Raw genomic sequence first — 23,853 nt, 5'->3', positions numbered from 1 at the left:
ACTAAAGAACCCAAGTCTCCCTACCACTATGCCACAAGTGAGGGATATAAGAGCTTTTATATGATCTTATATGTAATTTTCGTTTTTTATTATTATTATTGTTGTTATAATTATTATTATTTTGGTTGAAGGGGAAAACACCGGCAAAAATTTCTTATATGTTTCATTTATACATGTTATAACAAGTACAAAGGCACCCAATACTACCTAGCCCGTTACCCGTCATAATCCACAATTGATAAAACAAAATATGACGTCATAAACAAAAAATAATAATACATGCTAGGAGACTTATTCAAGATAAAGATGTAAACGAGTGGCCATAATAAGTGAGATGGTGCATGACTTGTTCAATAGTCAACACTTCGATCTAGTTTATGAGTCTCCCGTCTTCACACTGCCCCGTGTCTCACTGCTAACCTTATTTATGAAACGCATCTAGTCAGGGTTTGTTCGTTACGCCAAACATACGCTATGGCCCCAGATGATCTTCGACCACCTGGTTTTCGTTTCTACCCAACTGAAGAAGAGCTTGTTGCATTTTATCTTCCAAACAAACTCGAAGGCCAAAGAGGCGATCTTCATCGTGTTATCCCCGTTGTCAATGTCTATGAACACGAACCCTGGCAACTCCCAAGTAATTAATGTTCTCACATGTGTTTTGTTCTTTTAACTGTGTTGATACATAGACTTGGTTTATTAGTTTTTTTTTAGTGAAAAACAATACCTAAGTAGCATTTTTTGAACATAAAATGTAACTTTGTTGGGTATATATTGTATATAACTACTAGTCTATTACAACGTGAAATATTTAAAGATTTAGAACATATACATGTTTTTTTTATTTGATACAAATAGATAATAGAGTAATATCTTCGCAGAGGAAGCTGGAGAATTGTGCAACGGGGACACTGAACAGTGGTTTTTCTTTGTACCGAAACAAGAAAAGGAGGCACTAGGAGGGAAGCCGTCCAGAATTACGAATTCTGGTTACTGGAAGGCTACGGGTTCGCCTACATATGTGTATTCATCCACGAATAAGGTCCTCGGAGTGAAGAGAACAATGGTGTTTTACGAAGGGAAGTCATCTAAAGGCAAGAAAACCAAGTGGAAAATGAACGAGTATCGAACAATCGATGAAGAAATCGATGCCACAAATACTTTCACTATTCCGAAGGTAAATGGGTTGTGGGTTGACTGGCTATTTTTCTTTCTATTTTTTTTTTCGTTTCATAAATACTTATATAGAATATTATATAGAATAACAATAAAGTTTAAAAAAAAAACAATAATAATTTAATATATTCTACGCTTGTTGATGTTTGAACAACTTTATTTTTATCATCTATAGCTTATAAGAGTTTGAAAGAATAATACTTCTGTTATACTCTCCTTAATTTTATAAAATTACAAAAAAAAAATGGTTTTCTAGTCCTAATAGTGTTTTATGTCAAAGAAAGTGTGAAAAGTGTGAAAATTTAAACGAAAACATGTAGTCTAACGTATATTGATTTCCATTTGGTGATGTTTCTAATATGCTAACGCGATTTTATAAACTTGTGCAGTTACGAAATGAATTGAGCTTATGTAGAATCTATGTAGTATCAGGAAGGAAACGAGCATTTGATAGGCGACCTTTTTAGGGGTAGGAATCGACTCTTCAAGTTTGTCTTAATTAGATTAACGCAACCAATCATGGATAATGTAACTTATGTCCTATTGTGTTCCTTTTTCATTGAATCTTAGAAGTCCACCTTTCTAAAGTTGTTCATTGATTTGTAAAGGGTATTCTGATTTGTGTTTTCTTAATTTTTTGTAGGTAAGTCAAAGATCCATTAGTTGTGACAAAATGACTAAGGTTTAAAGTAGTTAAGGTGGTTCCCTGTTTACTTTAAGAAAATTGTTATTCTTGTAATTAGTGTTGTTAAACCTATACCAAGAATTGGACCTTTCGTTTGTTTGACTCATCTAGGCTGAACCGCTAACGAATGAGCCAAAAAACCGAGAAGTGAGTCCGGCCAGATTTTGCGGACCAAGTAAAGTTCTACTAAATCGTGTTTAAAAGATATATCGTGTTTACAATTTGTATAGTTGAAAATTGAATAAACTTCTTAATTTGAACAACGTGGAAATGTTTCACATTTTGTAAACAATTTATTTGACCGTGAATTTAATAAATATTAGTAAGATGCGTGCATGGATTTTTGAAGTGTGCGTGGCTTTCTCATATAACGATTACTAGGTTAGATCCCGTGTTACACACGAACGGAAAATATATAAAACTTCATATATGTGTGTGTGCGTGTGCACGCGTGTGTTATATACACTTTAATGAATTGTAAGCGTCAGATAATATATTATTATTATTATAAGATATCACATTGTTATTTTAGTTAAAAGAACCCAATATACAAAAGACAAAAAGAAAAAATAACAATTTAAAACATAATTATAAGTTATGTTACATATTTATAACTTATATATACCATAAAACAAAAAAAAAACACATATTAATTAAAACTTCATCATCTGCAGAATTTATATGTTGTAAATTATGAAGCGTAAACATGTAGATGTTGTAACATAAGTTGTGTGTTATAAAACTATTTTTATTGAAATTATAAAACCTTTAAGTACACAACATATAAAATGCTAAAAATATGAATATAACAATGAGATATAATTATAATTTTAATTAAACCGCGCGTTTAATAAAGCGCTAATATAATCCAAACCTCGTGACTTAAACCACCATTTCAATCCAAACATCCATGCATCCGGTCCAAACGTTCATAAATAATTTCCCAAAACCAAAAATAAAAAATAAAAATAATAAAATAACAAAGTCTCAAATTTAAAAAAAATAACAATGAAAACAATTAATTGTCTTTATCACTCAATAAATGATTATTACTGAATTCATATGTTGAAACATTCTTCAACTTGGCAGTTAATAGTTAAAATTAATGTTTAAATTAACATGTGAAAATTATATAAATGAAAAATTAATGAGTTAGAAGTCTATGTGAACATGCTAGTTAAATGTCATATGAAAAACTTGTATTACTTTAATAGTATAGTAAGATTATCATAATTATGCATATCGTATTTTGGATTTCTCAAGTGTATGATTCTTATCATAATTATGCATATTTTATTTTAGCTACCAATGTAAAACATATATAGGGTTGATTTTATTTAAAAAATAATTTGAGTTTTAAGAATTTTAAATAACTTAATGTAATAATTTTTTTCTTTTGAAAATTTTTTTGCATACACGTTATAAGTTACATATACGAAAAAAAGTTTTACATTTTTTTTCTCACACCGTATCAACTTATTATACAAATGCAACAAACGTTTACATTACAATAATCATTACACATATTTAAAATATTTTTTTCTCTCTATTCCATTATTTTTTTAATCAGACTTAATCTTAGTCACAAATATTTTACCCATTTAATTAGATGTGTGGTAAATATTGGTTTTTATAATAATTACAACTCATCAAGTTTTAAAATATCATTCCCCAAAACACGTATCTCATATGTATGTATCAATTAGATTTTATATTCACATATATCCTTACTAGGTTACATATCCATGTGCAACATGGTTTACAATAAATAAATTTATTCAAACGACGACATTATATGAAATACGAAAATGTGCTAAATTGTCTATATAACTATGTATTATATGGTATATTTAATTACATATTAAACAATATGAAAACCAATATATATACATGTTGGAAATTCCTAAATCTCTAAATATTTCATAATATACAACATTTATAATTTTATTTGTAACTTTACAATATATATCTCTACATATATTTTATGCCTTCATTTTTATCTTTGTGTTCTTAACAACGGATGTATAATATTGAACTGTATAAAATACATATAAATACCCACCTGGCTTCCTCTTTGATTTCTCGTTAGGGTAATGCAGTATAGTTTTCTTTTGAACCTTAAGGTGCCAAGTGACACAAACATAGTCAAATGAGGTGTTAAGTGCCACGACAATCCTTTTATTTGTCATACAAAACATAAAGTCAGTATAGTCACTTGGTAATTCAAAAATATATACTCAGTAATAAAATAGAACTATATAAAGCATACAATTAGTAGTCAGTTGACAACTTAAAATGATTCATTATATATAGTGGCAATTTCAACCTGTTTACTTTTGAATGGATTGATTCGAGTTATGTTTAATCAAGTTATTATAAAATAAATTTTATTATTTTAATGCTTTTGAAATGAAACTTTAGACAATTTTTTTTATGGAAAGTATAAAAAAAATAAAATTTTGGAAAACAACTCGGGCCTAAAGTATGTTAAAAGTTTCAAAATCTGCAAAGTGGTTTAATAATGGAAAAAAGATTATTTAAGATCGGTTTACATAATCAACTTTAGTATGATATATCTAGATTGAAGCACACAATTATTAAATAAGTTCTGAAATTGGCAGCATTGGGTTGACTTGCGATCACTTTTTTCTAGTTATTTAATTTATAAATGGGCATCATTTTCTTTTTGTTACAAATAAAATTCAACTTATTTGATATTTTGACCAATTTGAGATAAAAATAGTGTTTTAGAAACTATACCATATTGGCTGTCCAACCAGCAAATAAATCAAAAATATATAAAAAACCAATCAGTTGTTCGCAAACCGACTTTGAAACGGAAAAAAGTTTCTAAAAAATCAGTCAGGATAACATTAAACATTTTAAAAACCGAATAGCTTCACAAAGTAGTTCATGCACCACCTAATGGTGGTTTGATGCACTACCTTGTCTTTATACATGTTGGCTTCTTTCTTGATTTATCATTTGAGCAATGTGGAATGAGATATAGTTTTCTTTTGAACCTTAAAGTGCCAAATGGCACAAAGATAGTCTAATTAGGTGTCAAGTGACACAACCATTTTCTTGTTTATTATATTAAGGATTATTATAAGCAAGCTTTTGTATTTGATTTACATTATTTAAAATAATACATTACTTAGATATGCATGTTTTTAATTTTATTATTTGGTTTAGTGTAATGACCAACATGTGTATGTGTAACCTGTGTAAGATTATATGAATAGTCATAGATTTTTTGGTTAGTGTAATGATATGTATATTTGTGTAAGATTTATCTGCAAAATGTGTAGGGTTTTTTTTTTTTTTTTTTTTTTAACAAAATCTTAAAGATTTTCATTAATAATAAAAAACAACCAAACGATTTACAATGAAGTGACAAGTAAGCGGGCAACAAGCTACGCCGTAACCCTCTTTTGGATAGCAAACCCAACCCTACTAAAAACAAAGTTTTGATTCTTATGGGCCGATAAATTGCTATGCATGACTTTCTAAACTCTATTTAGAAGCTCCACGGCATCTGGAGCTAAGTAACCAAAAGTGTCAAATGCAAATGGGATAAACACATGTTGATTCTCCAAACAAGTTTTCTCATGTTTAACAACCTTGCCCGATGTCGCCTTCAATGCTACCTTACAGGCTACAAACCCATTGTCCCTTAGCCCAACAAGGGGGGACACTCCTATGAGATCCACACAAGTGTGTTTCCCCCTACCCACCCAAAAACAAGAATATCGGCCGGTCGTAACGTAGATCTTCCTTCAAGAGGATCCGTAAGAAAGTTTACGGGAGCCTCCTTTTTAGCTGAAATTCCGGCCCGTTTAAGAACATCACATAGAATATCCCTCACCAAATCATGTCTGTACTTAAACCCAGGTAACTCTTTGCAATGAATTGCGTGCTCGCCAAAAGAATCCAAACAGACCTTGCGGCAAACTGGGCATGTCTCATCTACCGGGAACAAAGGAATCATTAGCCGATACTTAAGGATGGTCCGGTACTCCAAAGCCAACATATGTTGGCCCAGTCCTTCAATAGGGATAACACTTGAGAAATCTTGGGCCCGTGGAGCTCGAAGGCACTCAAACACCGCTTTTTGACGAGGAGATAAATCAAACTTCACTTCCAAACTCTAAATGATTCCACTATAAAGGGCACTCGCCAAAGCATGTTAGGCTTTAGGTGGGGCGGTGTTTTTATTAGAGAAACCGCTAATATCAAAATCAGGAAGTGAAATATGCAACCGATCTATCGCACTCCCATACTCGGAGTCAAACCCATCAATACCACAATCTCGAAGAACGTGGTCTTGCAATTTCCAAGATTGTGCTCTCGAGACCACAAACGCATATGCAGATACGTCTAAAGCTTAACATAAACCCAAACCTCCAAAACGAGTCGGAAGTGATGCCAACCTCCATTGAAAATCTCCAAAGAAGGGACCACCACAAACCACAATGTCCTCAATCGCCCCCGAAGGCCATTGTCAAAAACAGAAACAGCTTCCACTACATACTCGGGCTGGCACGTTCTGAGGCCGAACAACAACTTACCTACTCCCATACGTGATCGAAGCAAAAGGAGCTCGCATTGAGGGTCCCTCAAACGTGGGAGATGGCTCATCAGTTCTACAGCCCTCGAAGCCCTTTTCACAGCAAGTCCGCTGATGAATTCTGCATCCCGACTAACGGCTCCCCCAAGGAGTTTCACACCTAACATCGGCCATCCAATCTCATAGGGAAACATCCCCTCCTGCACTTTAACCCCATTGTATGACGGCCAAAATACTTCTGTTTTCTTAATGTTAAGTTTAAGTCCCAGTCGGGGACCCTCTAACCTAATAATATCCAAAGCTTTAACAACCTCTTTGGTGTCTCTAATAATTGTACCATCATCTAAGTACCAAGCATGGAAGAGGAACTTACAGGAATCCTGGACAAGATGAACAAGTGGGTGTAGAACTAAGGCGAAAAGAAGAGGTATTAATTTGAGTATACATTTTATTATGTGTAGGCTATGTAAGTTATATCTACAAATTGTGTATGCTATTTAGAGCATGTTTGAGATTGAGTTTGAAAAATGTTTATTGGCTTACTGGCTTTTTCAAAAAGTCAGGATTTGGGGCTTTTGGAAAACTGCTTTTCAACACTTTCAAAAATCTAAAATAAGAAACTTTATTGTGATTGCCAAACACATTTTAATTTATTGGCTTTTTAAAAGCACCAATAAGCTAATAAGCACTTTTCAAACTCAATCCCAAACATGCTCTTAAGTAGGTTGTGTAGGTTTTATATGCAAATTGTGTAGGTTGTGTAGGTGTCAACTTGAGTGTACATTTTGTTATGTATAGGTTGTGTAAGGTTTGAAAATTTGCATGTTGTGTAGGTAGATTGCGTAGGGTTTATCTGCAAATTATATCCATGTTGTTTAGGGCTGATATGCAAATTGTGTAAAGTTTATTTGCAAATTGTCAATGCTGTGTAGGTAGGCTGTGTAGGGTTTATCTTCAAAGTTAAGTAAGACAAGTATTATAGTTATATATAAAAAAAACACTATAAAATCATTCATTGGTTCTTTTTAGAAGATTGCAAGTCATAATTCAAGGTAGGTTGAGCAAATGAGTTAAACCTAAAACGATCTGGGTTAAACCAGACTTGACTTGAGATAAAAAAAACATAAAAAGCCATACTTGGGGACCTAACCTATGTATAACTCATGGTATCAGGTCTTTTACAATTTGGTTCTTCAGGTTTGCAGATTAAGGTCGAGACTGTCAATTGGGGATGGGGTCACTATGAAATGCTTTGAATGTTTTCAAATATCCTTTTTCCTATGCTTTTCGTTCATTAAGGTTGTCCACGGTTTAGAAAGAGACCATGATGGCATTGATGTGCGAAAAGAAGTAAAAAAAGAGAAGAATATGAAAGTTTGAAATGTTTCGATGGTTTGTATGCAAATCCACTTTTGTAAAAATAAAGAAAGAAATAAAAAATAGGGTTGTAACCTTTTCTATTGAACATCGTGTCAACCTTTGTAATGTTTCACTTGTTACACACACAAAGTCACTTTCTTTTATAACAACGTTATGTGGAGTAATTGTAGCCTCATTTTATTAATTGGTTTCGGTTATAGTCGGGTTTTTTTCAAGAAAAAAACCCACCCGAGACTGACCCGCTAACCAAATATCATAATATTCAGGACCGACCTACACTACTATACATTAGGGTCGGGCCAGCGTAGTGCTTTTTCGATGCGGTTCTACAGTTGAATCGAAATCTGTCACCTCTAATCCAAGGCAACACAAAAGAGACAACACAAAACTTAGAAGCTGTTGGTTTGTCGGAATTCAATAAAATTAAATATTAAATTTCATAATGAAATGTATGTAGTTGGCTAAAGATAAAATTGAAGACTGGAAAGGTTTTCACCAAATTCCATCAACCAAGAATTGCAACTTTTCTTTCATGTAGTGAAGAATTTCTAGACTTTTCAATGGAAAGTTCGAAAATCACTAAAATGCCTTATCCAATCATCTCTTCTTGAACTCAAATTCCCTTTACCAACTTTACAAATGATGGCCGATAAAAAAAATAAAAAATAAAAACTTTTGTTGCCAAATATAAAAAACTTAAAAGTTAATGGCGTTAAGAAGAAAAAGAATTGAATTTATCTATCTATCAGAAGTCAACCAAAGTACCAAACCGAGTGACAGCGAGTAATCAATGGCGATTCTGTACGCGGTGGTGGCAAGAGGCACGACGGTGCTGGCGGAATTCAGCGCCGTATCCGGTAACACCGGCGCCGTTGCTCGGCGGATTCTGGAGAAGTTGCCGGGGGAGGTTGAATCCAGATTATGCTTCTCGCAAGATCGTTACATCTTCCATATTCTCAGATCTGATGCTCTCACCTTCCTCTGTATGGCAAACGATACCTTCGGAAGTCAGTATCTATCCTTTTCTCTTTATACACATACATACCTATGTTGGGTTCGTAGGCCTTGTTGGCCCGGTTTATTATATGAAGTCAAAAGAGGAGACGGGTGTGGGCGGTCGGGCCCAAGCCCGGCCCGATTTAGATTTCTTGCATAATAATTTACTAACCCTAGTTCAGTCTCTATATAAACAACATTATGTACTTGTAATATTTGGTCACTCAATAAATATATACCTAGTTGCCACCCGTGGACGTAGGTCAGTTTAGACCGAACCACGTTAAATCCTCGTGTTCGTTTACTGCTTTCGTGTGTGTGTTCAGTTTCGTGTGTGCGTTTAATCCTAACAAGTGGTATCTAGAGCTTAGGTTCGGATCACGCGAAGAACACGTTGAACCAGCCGAATCGCCGCCAAACCATCCAGCCGCCGCCACCCTACTGCGCTAGGGTTCCGCCGCCGCTACGGTTCTCCGATTGTCGTTAGGGTTTACGCCGCCGCTGTTTCGCCGCCACTAAACCCAGCCCGACGATCGCGACTAGGGTTCAGTCCACCGCCATACACCACCGTAAGCCAACGCTTGTTGTTTTTTGAGTTGCAGAAGATAGGGTTGATCTAGGGTTTCGTTTTTTGGCAGCCGCCAAATTAACCCAGCGGTCACCGGGTTCGTCTTGTTGGTCATCAGTTCGATTAGGGTTTGCCGGCAGTAGTGCCACCCTATTACCGATTTGTTCGATCGTCATTCAAGAAGCATCAACCGCTAAAAGTCGTGTCGGGCAGTCTAGCCGACAGAACTGAGTAACCAGCTGCCGTTACGGGTTTGTGGTCGAAGTACAAGTGTGGTAGTCGAGCAGTGAAGCCGGCCTGATTACCTGTTATCGCTGATCAGCCTAACCAAACCAAGAACAAGTTGAATCAGGATTCTATTTTTCATTGAAGAATCGTTGTCAAGTCAGAAGAAGCGTTAAAGAAACGGAGAACCAGTGCCAACCGCGTTTGTCAGGTTTATCGTTTCAGTTTAAAGTTTCGGTTTCTGATTTTCAGTTCGATATTCCGCTGCGTATAAATAGGTTGATTTTTTTTTTAACAGAGTTCAGTAGAACAGTCGTTAAGTTCAGGCTCGTGCGATTGCTGTGTCTGTCTCTGTTTTTTATCCAGTTTTTCGTTTTAGTCATTGTTATGGCAGAAGACGGAAAGTTTTCGATACAGAAGTTTGACGGACAGAAGTTCGGTTGGTGGAAGATGCAGATTGAGGCACTACTTTGTCAGAAAGACTTGGATGTAGTGCTTGAGGATGAAAAACCAGAAAAGATGTCAGAAGCAGATTGGAAGAAGTTAGACAAGAAAGCTAGGGCTTGTATTACTTTGTCGTTGTCGGAAGATGTGGCGTTTAACATCATGAAAGAAACCACAGCACGTGGTATGATGGAGGCGCTATCCAACATGTATGAAAAGCCTTCGGCAGCGAATAAAGTCTATCTTATCCGAGAGCTAGTGACAACAAGAATGAAAGAGGGTGGGTCAGTTACAACTCATATCAATAATCTTAATTCGATCTTGTCCCGCTTAGTATCAGTTGACATTAAGTTTGATGATGAAGTTCAAGGCCTCTTGTTATTATCCTCTTTGCCCGACAGTTGGTCGCAAACAGTGACTGTAGTTTGTAGTTCGTCTACAAATATTACTTTCGATGGGATTCGAGATCTGATTCTGGGAGAAGATTCAAGACGCAGAAGTTCAGGTGAATCATCAGGCAATATGCTAGTCACAGAAGGTAGAGGTAGGGGAAAACAGCGAGGCAGTGGGAGCAGGAAGAGGAGTCAGTCTAAGACTCGTAAGGATATTGAATGTTGGGGTTGTAAAGAGAAAGGACACTTTAGGAATCAGTGTCCGAATGGTAAGAAAGAGGTGAACGTTACAGAAGACGACACAGATGACGGGGTCAGTAGTGATGAGGCTTTGGTTTGTAGTGTTGAGAGTAGCGTTGATGCTTGGGTGATGGATTCTGGTGCATCGTTTCATGCCACTCACTGTAGTGAAACGATGAAGAATCTTAAATTTGGGGATTTTGGAAAGGTTCGACTAGCGAATGATGATATTTTAGAGGTTACGGGTATGGGAGACGTTGATTTGATAACTTCAGCCGGTACTTCTTGGACTTTGAAAGACGTGAGGGTTATTCCAAGTTTGAAGAAACGTTTGATTTCAGTTGGGCAGTTGGATGACCAAGGGCATGATGTTAAGTTCGGGAATGGGCAGTGGAAAGTAGTCAAAGGGAATCTCGTGGTTGCTCGTGGCAAGAAAATGGGTTCGTTGTATATGGTCGATATGTCACCGAAAGGAGTGGATCCAGTTTTGGTGAAAGACAAAATCCGGTTCACAGAATCTCGTGGGCAGAAGAAGGTTCGTTTTGCAAGTAACAAACCCAGAGCCAAAGTGAAGATTCAGGATGAACGAGCTAGGAAGGTTAAATCAGTTGGGGGACATCGTGACAGTGGGAGCACAGGTCGTGTTTCAGTTACAGTTCCAGGTCGACAGTGGATTAAGAAAACCAATATTCCAGCTGTAAAAGTCTCTCCAATGAATTACTTGCTGAATATGGAGAGTGTTTGTTCTCAGGTTATCTCAGGATCCGGTAGTTCGTTACAGTGGGAGCCGGTAGGGACAGAGAACGGGTCAGGGGCAGTTTCAGCCGTGACTGACGTGTTGGAGCTCCGGGGAGCTTCAACGGGCCTTCTGGTTAATTGATGAGAAGGCGGTGGCAACTAGAAGAAGTTTAATGTTCAGATTACAGAAGTACAATCAGGAGTGCAGACGAGAGTACTCAAGGCCTCCGAGTGGGAGATTGTTGGGTTCGTAGGCCTTGTTGGCCCGGTTTATTATATGAAGTCAAAAGAGGAGACGGGTGTGGGCGGTCGGGCCCAAGCCCGGCCCGGGTTTAGATTTCTTGCATAATAATTTACTAACCCTAGTTCAGTCTCTATATAAACAACATTATGTACTTGTAATATTTGGTCACTCAATAAATATATACCTAGTTGCCACCCGTGGACGTAGGTCAGTTTAGACCGAACCACGTTAAATCCTCGTGTTCGTTTACTGCTTTCGTGTGTGTGTTCAGTTTCGTGTGTGCGTTTAATCCTAACAACCTACATATTGATGATTGATAATTACTAGGTTTTAGGGTTTTGGTGTCTATAGATGATGAATTGAGAGGCTATTTCATAGTTTTGTTATATAGTGTGTTTAAAAGTAATTTCTTCTTTGGATATTGGAAAGCTAGCTCAGAGAATTGACAGTTTGCATTTATGTTACAATGGAATCCATTAGTTTGTGACCTCACTCAAATAGTGTGTTATGGCACCGAATGACCTTTGGATAATCAATACACAATTAAATGCTGCTCTATTAACATTTTACTTACTTAGATATGTTTAATTAAATAAGTCGAAGTTAGAGGCAACTGGATTACTTGACGATAACTATACATGGAAAGTTAGGTGCGCCTTTTGATTATGCAAATTAAGACGATACGAGTCACAACACATATGGGTGACTCGAACATAAGGCAAGTAAAGCCTCGTGCTTGAGCCCTGGATTTAAGGCCTCAGATTTTATATTATTTTGATTTATTATGTAGAGAAAACTACTTTATACAAATATATAGAAGCACCATAATTCATAAATACATTACTAAAAAGTAAAAAGCTTGTTCAATATTTATTGTGTCACCAAATAGATTTGAGCATTTTATTAATTTAAAAGGCTAAAATTTTCATAACGAAGACATTATAATAAAGAAGTCTTAAGAAGGTAAAAGTCACATTTTCTTATTGTTATTATTTAACAGGCCAAATCTTAATATTCTGTTTAGGACTCAAATCTGTTGAAATGCTCCTGCTATGCATTAAGGAGATGGTATCTTGTTGTTGACAGCTGCATATCAGTCATGCTCAAGCTAACAAGGCTGTTCATTACTATTGTTCTATGTTTTTTTTACCTTTATTATAATCAACTCAAAATATCATAGCTTGGTCCTATTTTATTCAATATTTTAGTGTTATCTGATCTAGTAATTTGTATAGCCTTCAACTAACATGTAAAACTTTTTCCAGGAAGAATACCATTTTCGTACTTGGAAGATATTCAAATGAGATTTACAAAAAACTATGGCAAGGTGGCACCATATGCACCTGCTTATGCTATGAATGATGAATTCTCAAGGGTTTTGCATCAGCAGATGGAGTTTTTCTCAAGTAATCCCAGTGCAGATACACTCAACCGTGTTAGGAGTGAAGTTAGTGAGGCAAGTGTTCTATTTAGCAAGTTAAACTTTGATACAAATGCTTGATTACACAAATTAGTAGATACAAGTATACAACCAATACCTTGACCACGCTCCTCGCAATTTTGGAAACAGCTGATGTGTTATGAATGCGGTTAAAGCTATTTTTCCATAATTGTTTGGATTATCTTTGTTATATACAAATGTGAATATGCATAGTGGTGATTATAGTAAGTTTGCTAAATTCTATAAACATATCATAGCATTGGAGAAAGAGTAAAAACTGTGATAACTGATAAGATTGAAGTTGGAAAGTTTATATAAAACATCATGCATTTTTTTAAGTCTTCAGATATTAAAATAAACTTTACATGGTCTAATTCATGCCCAGATCCTTTCTTTTCTTTTGTTCTTTTTTTTTTTGCAAGAATAACTATTACTTCCACCGGAAAATAAAAATTACGTATTAGATATCAAGTTCTGTTTCAAGCACGCATATCTCTTTAGCTTATGAGTTATGATGGGTGTATTAGCAATCAGTTCTTAAACAACTAAAATCATTATTTTTTTTTGAAACCTAGATTTCTGAATGTACTCTTTTCATGAACCTGTGAATTTTACTGTTGTTGAACCATGCTCTTTCTTGCGCCTTTATTTTGTAGAGATGTTTTTAATATGGTATATGAGGTAGACTATGAGGCTGTTTAGAGGTGATAATTTTGATCCATTAACTTGTGGATGGGCTGATTAGGGTTATGTTTTTCATCCTTAATGGGCCAAACAGATAAGATAACAAAAAGACAATGCTAACCATAGCTTTTAGGGCTTTAGTGAACAACCAATATGAACAGTTATTTTTGAAAAAAAAAAGGAAGCCTTTACGGTTATGGTTAATACCCAATTGATGTTTGTTTTTGTAAATATATATACTTTACCATAAGTTGGATAAAAAAAGATTTTAAGTTGCATGTTAACAATGACCGCATGGTTATAGTTAGCATTTCTGATAAAAAGATGGGCTTCAGTCAAATGGGTCGAAAGTTTCTGAAAGTGTTTATTAATAATGCATAATGCTTCTGTTACTTTCTAAATTGTTATGTTAAAAAAGTAGTTGTTGATGTCACACTCAACACCCTAATTTCTTATATTTAAGTATTTCAGAAAATGCATTTCTGGTCACCCATTTTTTATCTGCTCACCAAGTGATGACAGTTTTAATCCAACCCGTTTGATCAGTAATTCAACCTGTTCAGCTTGCGCCTCTAAGCTGTCTTGTTTTCATTCTTTTTGGTTTATGATATCTTTAAAGCTTTTAATTTTAACAGTTTTTACATTTCTGCATTTAGGTACGCACCATCATGGTGGATAACATTGAGAAGATCTTAGACAGAGGTGACCGTATTGAGCTTCTTGTTGATAAAACTTCAACAATGCAAGACAGTGCCTTTCATTTTAAGAAACAATCAAAACGACTTCGCAGAGCTCTTTGGATGAAAAACGCAAAGCTACTGTAAGTAAATAATATTTGTCTTCCCAATGGGATAATCTGAATTACTATTTATGAGCTTATCAGATGGTTATGCTTGGTACTCATGTTTTAATGACTTGATAAGATGGTTCCTTTTGTTATAGTTAACTTAAGTGTCTCCTCTGGACCTCTTCTAGCCATGTACTTTAAACAGCGAGTATCTAATAGGAAAATTAAGTCCTTCAAAACGGGTATGTATATGCTTTAATCTTGAAAATGTAAATGTATATTTTTAGTCTTAATCACTTGGGATCACATGTGAAATGGGTCAGAATCTTGGATGGAGTTGATTTGGGTTGAGAATCTTTTAGAATCAGGTTTTGATTTTTAGTTTAATTTGGGTTTGTATATTTATGGTATTTTATTTTAGGACCCCTATTTTATGATTTTGATATTGGTCTTTTTTCAGCTTCCTATTTGGGTCAATTTAGGTTTCTTATTCTCCAAGTTTGGGTCTATTTTAAAAAGTGGGTCAAAATCTATGTAATGGGGTACTTTAATCTTTGGTTTATCTAATAATACAAAGGGGTTGATCGGTGTTTGGACAAACTTGTGTTCCTGCGATTTTTCTTTTGTGTTCGATTTAGGCCAACATGCATTAAGTCATAAATTGCGTCTTACCATTTTTAGAATTATTATGTTTGTAGATGTTAGCCATAGATTGTGATAGGAATTGATATGTTTCTGATTGTGATAGATTGGATTTAGGGAAGATAATAAGAACAAAATAGACGATTGTATTACGAAAACGTAACAGAAAGATTACAACGATAATCCAGGGCTATGCCCTCTCTCCATACATCGGAGCCCTAACAACGAACAAACTAAATCCTCCCCACTAACACGTCTTATTCCTATTACTTATACTACCTCTATATTACACTTTAGTCACTTGTATAAGTTGTATTAATTTCCCATTGACCCCCTTAAGAATACCTATATATCCTTTCCCCCCATAGCTCATTCCCATCATTACTCTCCCCTTTAAAACAGTCTTGTCCTCAAGACTGGAATTGGCTGCGTCGTCTGGTGGCCGACCCTGCTCATGCAACACCCAAAAATGATAGGATCCAACAGTGACCAACGTGCCAAAAGATAGAACCCGGTCGGCATGAGTGGTCCAAAACTGAGACTTTTGCTTGATAAAGAACCCGCCAAAATAGCTATTGGAATCCCCTTGTTGATCTATAGGGATGAACCCTTCATATATGGTTGTTGATGGATTGTGAAGAGTGACATTTGGACAAAAGAGTAAAGGTACCGTACCTCCTTACCAACAAAGGCGTTTATCCCCAATCGGAAATGCAAGTACAACGTCAGCAGTACCATGGGTCGGATTGCCCCACCAAACTACCATATCAGGTTTTGAGTTGTTGTTCGCAAGAATAAGGATCATGTAAACTGTTGTGATTGGAATTCGTTTCTCTTGGTGATAAGTGTTCTCAATGCATTTGTTTTGTGCTTGAATAGTATGGAGTGAATCCACCAGGAAGATCCAAATACACCCTTCACCCTTAATAATTCTTACTTCTAGCATCTCTATTCTCACAATAGTGGAAGTAGTTGGAAAATGAACATAATCAAAGATGGCATGTCCATATATCATTTCCTCAAAAAAACCAAGTGTTGTGTCCAGATGTCCCAACTGAGCATAACATACTCCCAGGAGTGTATTCAGAACAATAATTGTGGCTAATGACCCCTGTTTTTGGAAGTGCAGTTATCGCCCACTTGACACTCAAAGACCGAGTGATCATTAGTAGTTCGTTGAACCCACTTAACAGTTCTTGCACAAGGGGTCTGCACTAAGTGGTCGAAACTGTCACGCCAATAACCAACGTAACGTCTTCAGCGAGGCGAAAGTGACCTGTATCAAAGAATTTAGGGTGCTGCAATTTCACAGCAGGTGTTCCATATGACACTAGCTCCTCGTGGGGAAGGATAATAGCAATACCAGGTTTACAGGGTCCATTAGTAGGAACTGTGACAACTGTATTCAACGAATCAATAATTTCCGAGTAAGGTATTAATCTCCATTCAACACCATAATTGCGATTAGAATGAGTTATGCTAACAAAAGTCGAGCCGGAATCAAAACCGAAATTCTTTCGATGCAATTCAAGCTCACAACCAGAACCGAAAGTAGGGCTCTGTTGCAGATGCTTAAATTGAATAGAGAAATCAATAAACGTATCCAAATTCATCAATTTAGTGACGGAGGCTGACCTCATCGAATCATTACTATGGTGTATACAATCATTTGTAACAATAGGTTTTGTAGGCGCTACCTGAATAAAACCTCTGGAATTGAGACGATTAGAAATTGAAGCCCAATTTAATCCCATAGAAGAAGAAAAATCGTCCACAGATCCAATGATTTTCATGGAAGTTGTAGTCACGTTTGAAGTAGGCGGTAACTCCAGACACACGGTCGCTCCGGAATTGCATTCGACATCTGAATCTTCGATGAAAAACATCGAGGAATTAGGGTTCAGTGAGGAGTCGAACACAGCTGATCGAGAATTATTGACCGGGTTTTTAGATATGGTGAAACCATAAACAGGAGGATCAGTAGTTGCAAGCCCTAGATTGTAACTATCCACACCCGAATCATGAGGTGAAACCGATCCCTTCTCAATTTCAAACAGATCAAGTTTTGAAGAACTCATATCCTCAATTTCAGATCTGGGGAAGAAGAAGCACCATGTACGTGTTTCTTCTCACTTGCGTTCATCCAAGCTAAAACAAATTTACAGAATTCGCCTTCTTCCACTCGATCTTTCATTCAACGCAGTGAGTGACGCCTTAATCTCTGTAACATAGGATTGTAATTGTTGAATAAGCTGCTCATGAGCATCCAATCGAGAGGTCAGATTTCTCATGGTTTCGGCAGGTCAATGGCAGGTCGGACCAATGATAGGAATTGATATGTTTCTGATTGTGATACATTGGATTTAGGGAAGATAATAAGAACAAAATAGACGATTGTATTACGAAAACGTAACAGAAAGATTACAACGATAATCCAGGGCTATGCCCTCTCTCCATACATCGGGGCCCTAACAACGAAGAAACTAAATCCTCCCCCACTAACACGTCTTATTCCTATTACTTATACTACCTCTATATTACACTGTAGTTACTTGTATTAATTTCCCATTGACCCCCTTAAGAATACCTATATATCCTTTCCCCCCATAGCTCATTCCCATCAGATTGCATGTGTACTTTCTTAATTAATCAAGTGAGAAACCAATAATAGGGTTGGCTTAGTTAATACACACATATACTCCTTGAAAACAGCTTTGGCTTAATTAATACACGCATATGCCCCTTGAAAACTTACGTGATTATTATAGTATTCAACCAGAAAAAGTTAATATCCAATAAACACTTTCAAAATACTTAAAATTTCAAGCTTATTCATTTCATTATATGCAAATATACAATGTTTACCTGCATATAATGATCATGATACCTTTATATATCTTGTTTAGTCCTTGCACTCCAAGCTCTTGTATTCTAATATTGGTCATGTCTCATACATTCTATAAGCGGATAACAATACATTGTTAAAAAAGTTTGATATGCATGACTGTTAGCTGTGCATTTCTTTTGACAATTTTAATTTGTTTTTTAATTTTTATTGTTCTTGCATTGCAGGGCTCTGTTGACATGCTTGATATTTCTACTGCTGTACATAATAGTTGCTGCTTGTTGTGGAGGCATCACTCTACCCTCCTGCAGATCATAAGTTGTTTCACTTAAGGTGTTGGTTTATTAAATTTTATGCTGGGTTTGTTGAAATTGTGTACATGAGTTTTGCATATCGGTTTTTGGTCTTGTGAAACCATTTGTGTCGGTCCTTGACAGTTGACACCGAGCTTTCATCTATGTTTTACTCTTCTTTATGTCTTGTAAATTATACACATATTTAGTAGTGCTAATGCTATTCAGCTTCATAATGTGATTGTATGTGATCCCTTAATAGATTATAACGTGTTGTGTTGGAATTGTTATTGTTGGCAAATGAGTTATTTTGGGTGAGCTTAACGGTCCCCTTGACGTAGCTTAGCATTGGGGATGTGAGAGGTCTAATCATCTTCGATTTCACAAATACACAAAACACATGAAAATGCAAGACCACTTAAAAGAGTTTAAGCTGATAATTGAGGTTGATGCTATGTGGTTTTTAGAATTTGTAGAATTATATCGTGACAAAGCATATCATGGTATGGTTTTGGTTTTTTCTTTCTTATAACCGAGTTTTATGGTTTGAATGGTGACTCGGTAAAAAGCACACTTTCTACTGAATCTATTCTTAAGTCATATGCATATGTTGACCTATAGGTGATCAAATCGGGTTGGTCAAAGGAACCGGAACCGGTTCAGAACCGGTTCCATTAGTCAACATCACTGTTTAAACCGGTTCCATGGTCGAACCGGTTAGGGAACCGAACCGGTTCCCCAACCCTCGGACCCGGAACCGGTGGAACCGGTTCTGACCGATTCCTAAACCGGTTCTTACACTGTAACCGGTTCCAACCGGTTACAGTGTAAAATATTTTTTTTTTTTTCGTTTTTCGTTTCCGCTGCTTGTGTAGGTGATGATTTGTGTTCTTCTGATTTCTGAAGAGGCTCATGCTACTTTTGTATCGTGTTACATTTGTTGAGTTTGCTATGTATTATAGTCTTTTGGCTTACGCAAGTCAAATGCTGAATTATAATCAAGAGCGGTGTTATACGATTCGTATTTGTATAACATGTTAAATAAAAAAAACAATTAACATAAAATTCATTTTATTTACTTTAAGAAGTTCAAAAAAAAAGGTTACATGTTTTAAAATATTCAAAAACAAACTAACAAAACATTAAACTTATATTTTGTGACATATTATTTCTATAAAAGCCTTCTTGTTCGTCTTAATTATTGAGTGGCGACTTATTCATCAGAATTACTTGTAGAAACGCCTTCTTGTTCGTCGTGCACTCGAACATCAAGTGGTGTTTCGTCTTCCAGAGTGGTTACGTGTTGAACCCGATCGATTGAGTCCAAGTGATCCTTCAAGCAAATGCACATCTCCACCGACTCCGAATTCAGTCTTGTTCTTCTCACCGATATTACCCTGCCACTAAGAGAAAAAGCAGATTCCGAAGCTACCGTAGAAGCTTGGGCGGTTAGTAAATCACGGGCCATGGTGGCAAGAATCGGAAACTCGGTTTCCTTTACCTTCCACCAAGCCAAAACATCAAAAGTGCCATATTCCTCTTCGGATAAACCGGTAGAGAAATCATATGCACTATACCTTCCTAGTTCGCTTGAAGGGGTGTTACCCCTTTGTTTTTTAGCCGTTACGTTGCGAACGGTGTTCATAAGGCTAATCATGGGGTCTCGTACTCTAGGAGCACTTGAACTTGATGAAGACCCCCCCCCCCTGCGTAGGCATGTGTATGTTTGACCCATATTTATTTATATAAAAGTCATACATAAATTTAAAATTCAAGTTAAAATCATTTTGTGCCTCTGTTGAAAAGTTTGGGTCAACTTCATGCATATCTAAGGCTGAAAAAATTTCGTCTATCACACATTCAACCCCCGTAACATTTAACATTGGGTTTAAAGCGGCGGCGCAAGTAAAAATCGGTGGCAATTCAAGAAAGTATTTTTTTAATTTAAACTTCATTGGTAATATGATGTTTGAAAACATTGGACTTTTATTTTCAAATTCTTTAAGATTGTTAACGATTAAAAATAACTCCGAAAGAACCAAGGGACTTGTCGGATAATACGTTCCCGATAGTTTCGTAGTTGATGTTTTAAAAACTTCAAGAAAAGTCGATAAGTCATTGATAATTTCCCATTTCTCATTTGAAAAGGGAATTGCCAAATCATTCTCGGCAAGACTAGAATGAAACATTTGTAAAGTGTCTCTTTGTTTCAAAGCACTTTGAAACATTATGCAAGTGGAATTCCATCGATAAGGTACATCCCAATTAGCTCCCAAAGCTTTTCTTCTCGTATCTTTACAAAATTTTCTATAATCCATTTGTCTTTTTTTACTTTTCTTAAAAACTTCATGTAGCATTACTCTAAAATCGTTTATAACCGATGTAACCTCATCCGAAGCAAGTCCGTCTTGCACGATTAAATTAATGATATGTGCAACACACCTTGAGTGAAAAAATACACCATTGCAAATCGGCGTATATTTTAATTTTAATTTATCAACCGCCGATGTATTATTCGACGCGTTATCAAATGCAATTGAAAATATTTTATTTTCTAGTTTATAAGTTTTTATAACATAATCTAAAATTTCAAACAAATTATCTCCCGTATGTGGATACTCAAAGAGTTCGAAAGCAATGGTGCGTTTCATCATTTCCCACGATGACGGGTCTACCCAATGAGCGGTGACACAAAGATAAGATTCGGGTAGACCATGTGGAGCCGACCAAACATCAGTAGTTAAGTTTATTCCCGTATTTATATTTTCAAAATATGCAATTAGTACCTCTTTGGCCTTCTTCCACAATTTTAAACAATAACGTTTAAGAGTATGACGACTTACGTGAGTGTATTGTGGTTGAAGCGTATCTCGAATCATGGCGGTTAAGCGAGGGTTGTCGAAGTGGCTAAACGGCAAAGCTTCTTGAATCACAAACTTCGCCATACGATCTTGAACTCGATCAATTTGGTATGTAAATATTCCGCCTTCACTATCCATTTGCGTTTGTTGCGACTCGACGTTCTGTTTCAACGCCCTGCAATACGGTCTTTCGATGTGTTTCTTCAAATTTGAATTCGAAAGTGGGTTTAAATAAATCCCACAAAACTTGCACCGAGCCTTCAATGAATGGTCACTCAATTCAACCAAATCCCAATTGCACCAAATCTCTTGATTACGATTATGAGGTACAATACGAACGAAACTTGGTCCGGCGGTGGAACCTTGACCAACCGATGATTGTGAGGCAGCCATAACAACAAATATGAATATAGAAGAAGAGAAAACAAGAGATTAGAGAACTCAGAACGTTGTAATAGCGTTTTTTTGTATTTTTTTGCGTTCGGGTTTGCGTTTTGAGTGTTGTGATGAACCCATTACACCAAATACCTATTTATACTAGTAGTGGGGTGTTTGGGGAGCCAAAAAACGGCCATTTTTGACCCCAACGGTCAAAAAACGGCCATAAAACCGTTTCCCAAAGGCTATAACCACTCCAACGGCTATAACCGGTTCCGAACCGGTTCCGGTTCGGTTCCGGTTCCTACCCGGTCCACCTCCAAACATGTCAAACCGGTTCCGGATCGTCGGGTTGAAACGGAACCGAACCGGTTCCTACGAAAAACGGGTAGGAACCGGTTCGGTTCCGGTTCGGTTCCACCGAACCGGTTCCAGGAACCGGTTTTGTTGTCCACCTCTATGTTGACCACGTCACTCGGAAAGATAGCCTTATCAAACACCTTCGTACTTTTAAAAATGTATAGCCTTACTCAAAACACAATTATTAACCTACATATAAAAGGAAATGGACGGCAGCTAATCTATAGTAACATGGTATATTTGTAATTCTTTTGTTTTTTCGTGGCTTTCTTTATGCTCCGTTGTACTTAATTTGTTTGCCTTTACCGGCTGTTATCTCATCGATTTACCGGCGATATCATCTCTAATCTCTTCTCTTACGAGTGGCGGTGATTTGTGCTGTCACGGCTTTTCTGTGCGCCACCGGATGCTTCGACTTCGATCAGAACTCTGATTTTTTATGTTGTTTTATTTCTTCATTGTAGATGTCGATCGGTGGCCTCAATTGTTGTCTTGTTGAATTGCTTTTTTTGGTATGTGGATTGATTTGTTTAGTTATAAACAGAGGTGATGACCATTTCAGATTGAACCTTTTTTTTTAGATTGAGCCATGGGTTCAATGCAAATTGTTTGATGTGTTCAGATGTTAATTAGAATTTTTGTTTTGAAAAATTAGTAAAAGTGAATAGGACATATGGATTACTTTTTGTGAGCTTATATAATTGAATGTTATTAGAAATTTTGCAATTTAATGATCTATTGCAGTTGCCAGTTAGTTATATTAGAGTTGCGTGTTAACAAACGAAACTGAAAATGATCGTAGAATGTTTGTAGCTGTAGCAACGAAAAGTCATATGCATTTATTTAAGCTAGAGTCGAAGTTGTATGTTTACAACGTTTTGATTTCTTTCTGTGCTATGTACTCAAAAGTGACTATGTATTTGTTTGAGTTGTAATTTACAAATTGTGGGAACTAAAAGTCAAAGCTTTCATATTGGTTAATTGGGATTGTTGTTTCTAAGTTATGTGGTTTTTTAACTGAAGCATCTGCAACATCGACATGCTTATTCTATTGCATTATTGTTTGGTGATTTGTATTGTTAAGGTGGAAACCACATATCCAAAAGAGTCATCTGTTTTTCTATACGGCAATATAAATGTTGTTCATGGTGTTGTCTTTTGTGTTCCATGCTACTATTACAGAGGTTATACGCAAACGTTAGATGGCTGTCGGCGCAACGCGCGAGGACATCCCCTAGTTAAATCAATCTTAAACTTCTTTGAATAATATATCATATGTTAAAAATGGTCTGTTACAGCTTGTTACAAGTGTTATATTACTTCGCTCTTTTTCTTTTACAGTTAACAATTATGCTGCCTTTTTATTTGTGTCAAAACCTGATTTAGTATATTAAATCGAAATGAGCTTTAATTTTTGAAAAACATGTATATCTCAAATAGTATATGAAGAAACACTAGTTCAACCCTAAGAGGGTTAACCTAATATCTTAGCCGGAGGGTTGTCCATAATCTGATCTCCACGAGTGGATCATGATCAAACCTGCAAAACCAAACACCGTGAGCTCGTTACGAAAAAGGGAAGATGAGGGTCTTCTCGTCCCACCGACGTGTCAATCAGTATGCGCTCTTAGATAAATTATCATAAGAGTGAGGGAGTGAGGATCCTTAAACCGTTGGTTCAAGTGTGGTATTTATAACCGAAGGAGGTGGAGAAGGATTGACCGAGCTGCCACTATCAGTGGAACCTTCTGGTCCTGTGGGGGGGAGCACGTACGAGATTTCTGATTGGTTGCGACAGCTAGCGGATATGGACGTTATTCACCTGGAGGTACGGTGTTGGCTACACGTGATTGGCCCATCGTGCAGTCCCACTTCCTTGTGTCATGCTTGTCATTATCCAAGCA

General features: G+C 36.3%; 1 protein-coding gene and 1 pseudogene across 2 annotated transcripts; both read left to right on the top strand.

Annotated features, from left to right (window-relative positions):
• The first annotated feature begins 474 nt into the window (after positions 1-474).
• Positions 475-1,675, top strand: LOC143600887 (NAC domain-containing protein 90-like; annotated as a pseudogene). The gene is made up of 3 exons (XR_013147561.1): positions 475-637; positions 882-1,177; positions 1,566-1,675. The product of XR_013147561.1 is annotated as an NAC domain-containing protein 90-like (transcript).
• Positions 1,676-8,601: 6,926 nt separating this feature from the next.
• On the top strand, positions 8,602-18,509 carry LOC143600893 (vesicle-associated membrane protein 714). Its single transcript, XM_077078443.1, has 4 exons — positions 8,602-8,818; positions 12,924-13,114; positions 14,440-14,603; positions 18,285-18,509. Exons 1-4 carry the CDS (start codon positions 8,602-8,604, stop codon positions 18,373-18,375), a joined length of 663 nt encoding a protein of 220 aa, XP_076934558.1. The 3' UTR covers positions 18,376-18,509.
• The last annotated feature ends 5,344 nt before the right edge of the window (positions 18,510-23,853 follow it).

Source organism: Bidens hawaiensis, unplaced genomic scaffold (genome assembly GCF_021521415.1).
Source record: "Bidens hawaiensis isolate Kalapana, Puna unplaced genomic scaffold, B.hawaiensis_p1.1 tig00055029_1, whole genome shotgun sequence".
NCBI lineage: Eukaryota > Viridiplantae > Streptophyta > Magnoliopsida > Asterales > Asteraceae > Bidens > Bidens hawaiensis.
Note: the sequence above shows the minus strand (reverse complement) of the source record. Positions and strands in the feature narration are given on the sequence as shown.

What these genes read in the sequence shown, in the direction of transcription:
- LOC143600893 (XM_077078443.1), top strand. Translation starts at nt 8,602, where the DNA reads ATGGCGATTCTGTACGCGGTGGTGGCAAGAGGCACGACGGTGCTGGCG. An exon ending in GGCAAACGATACCTTCGGAA is followed by an intron (nt 8,819 to 12,923) that starts GTCAGTATCTAT and finishes AACTTTTTCCAG; the next exon opens with GAAGAATACCATTTTCGTAC. An exon ending in ATGAAAAACGCAAAGCTACT is followed by an intron (nt 14,604 to 18,284) that starts GTAAGTAAATAA and finishes CTTGCATTGCAG; the next exon opens with GGCTCTGTTGACATGCTTGA.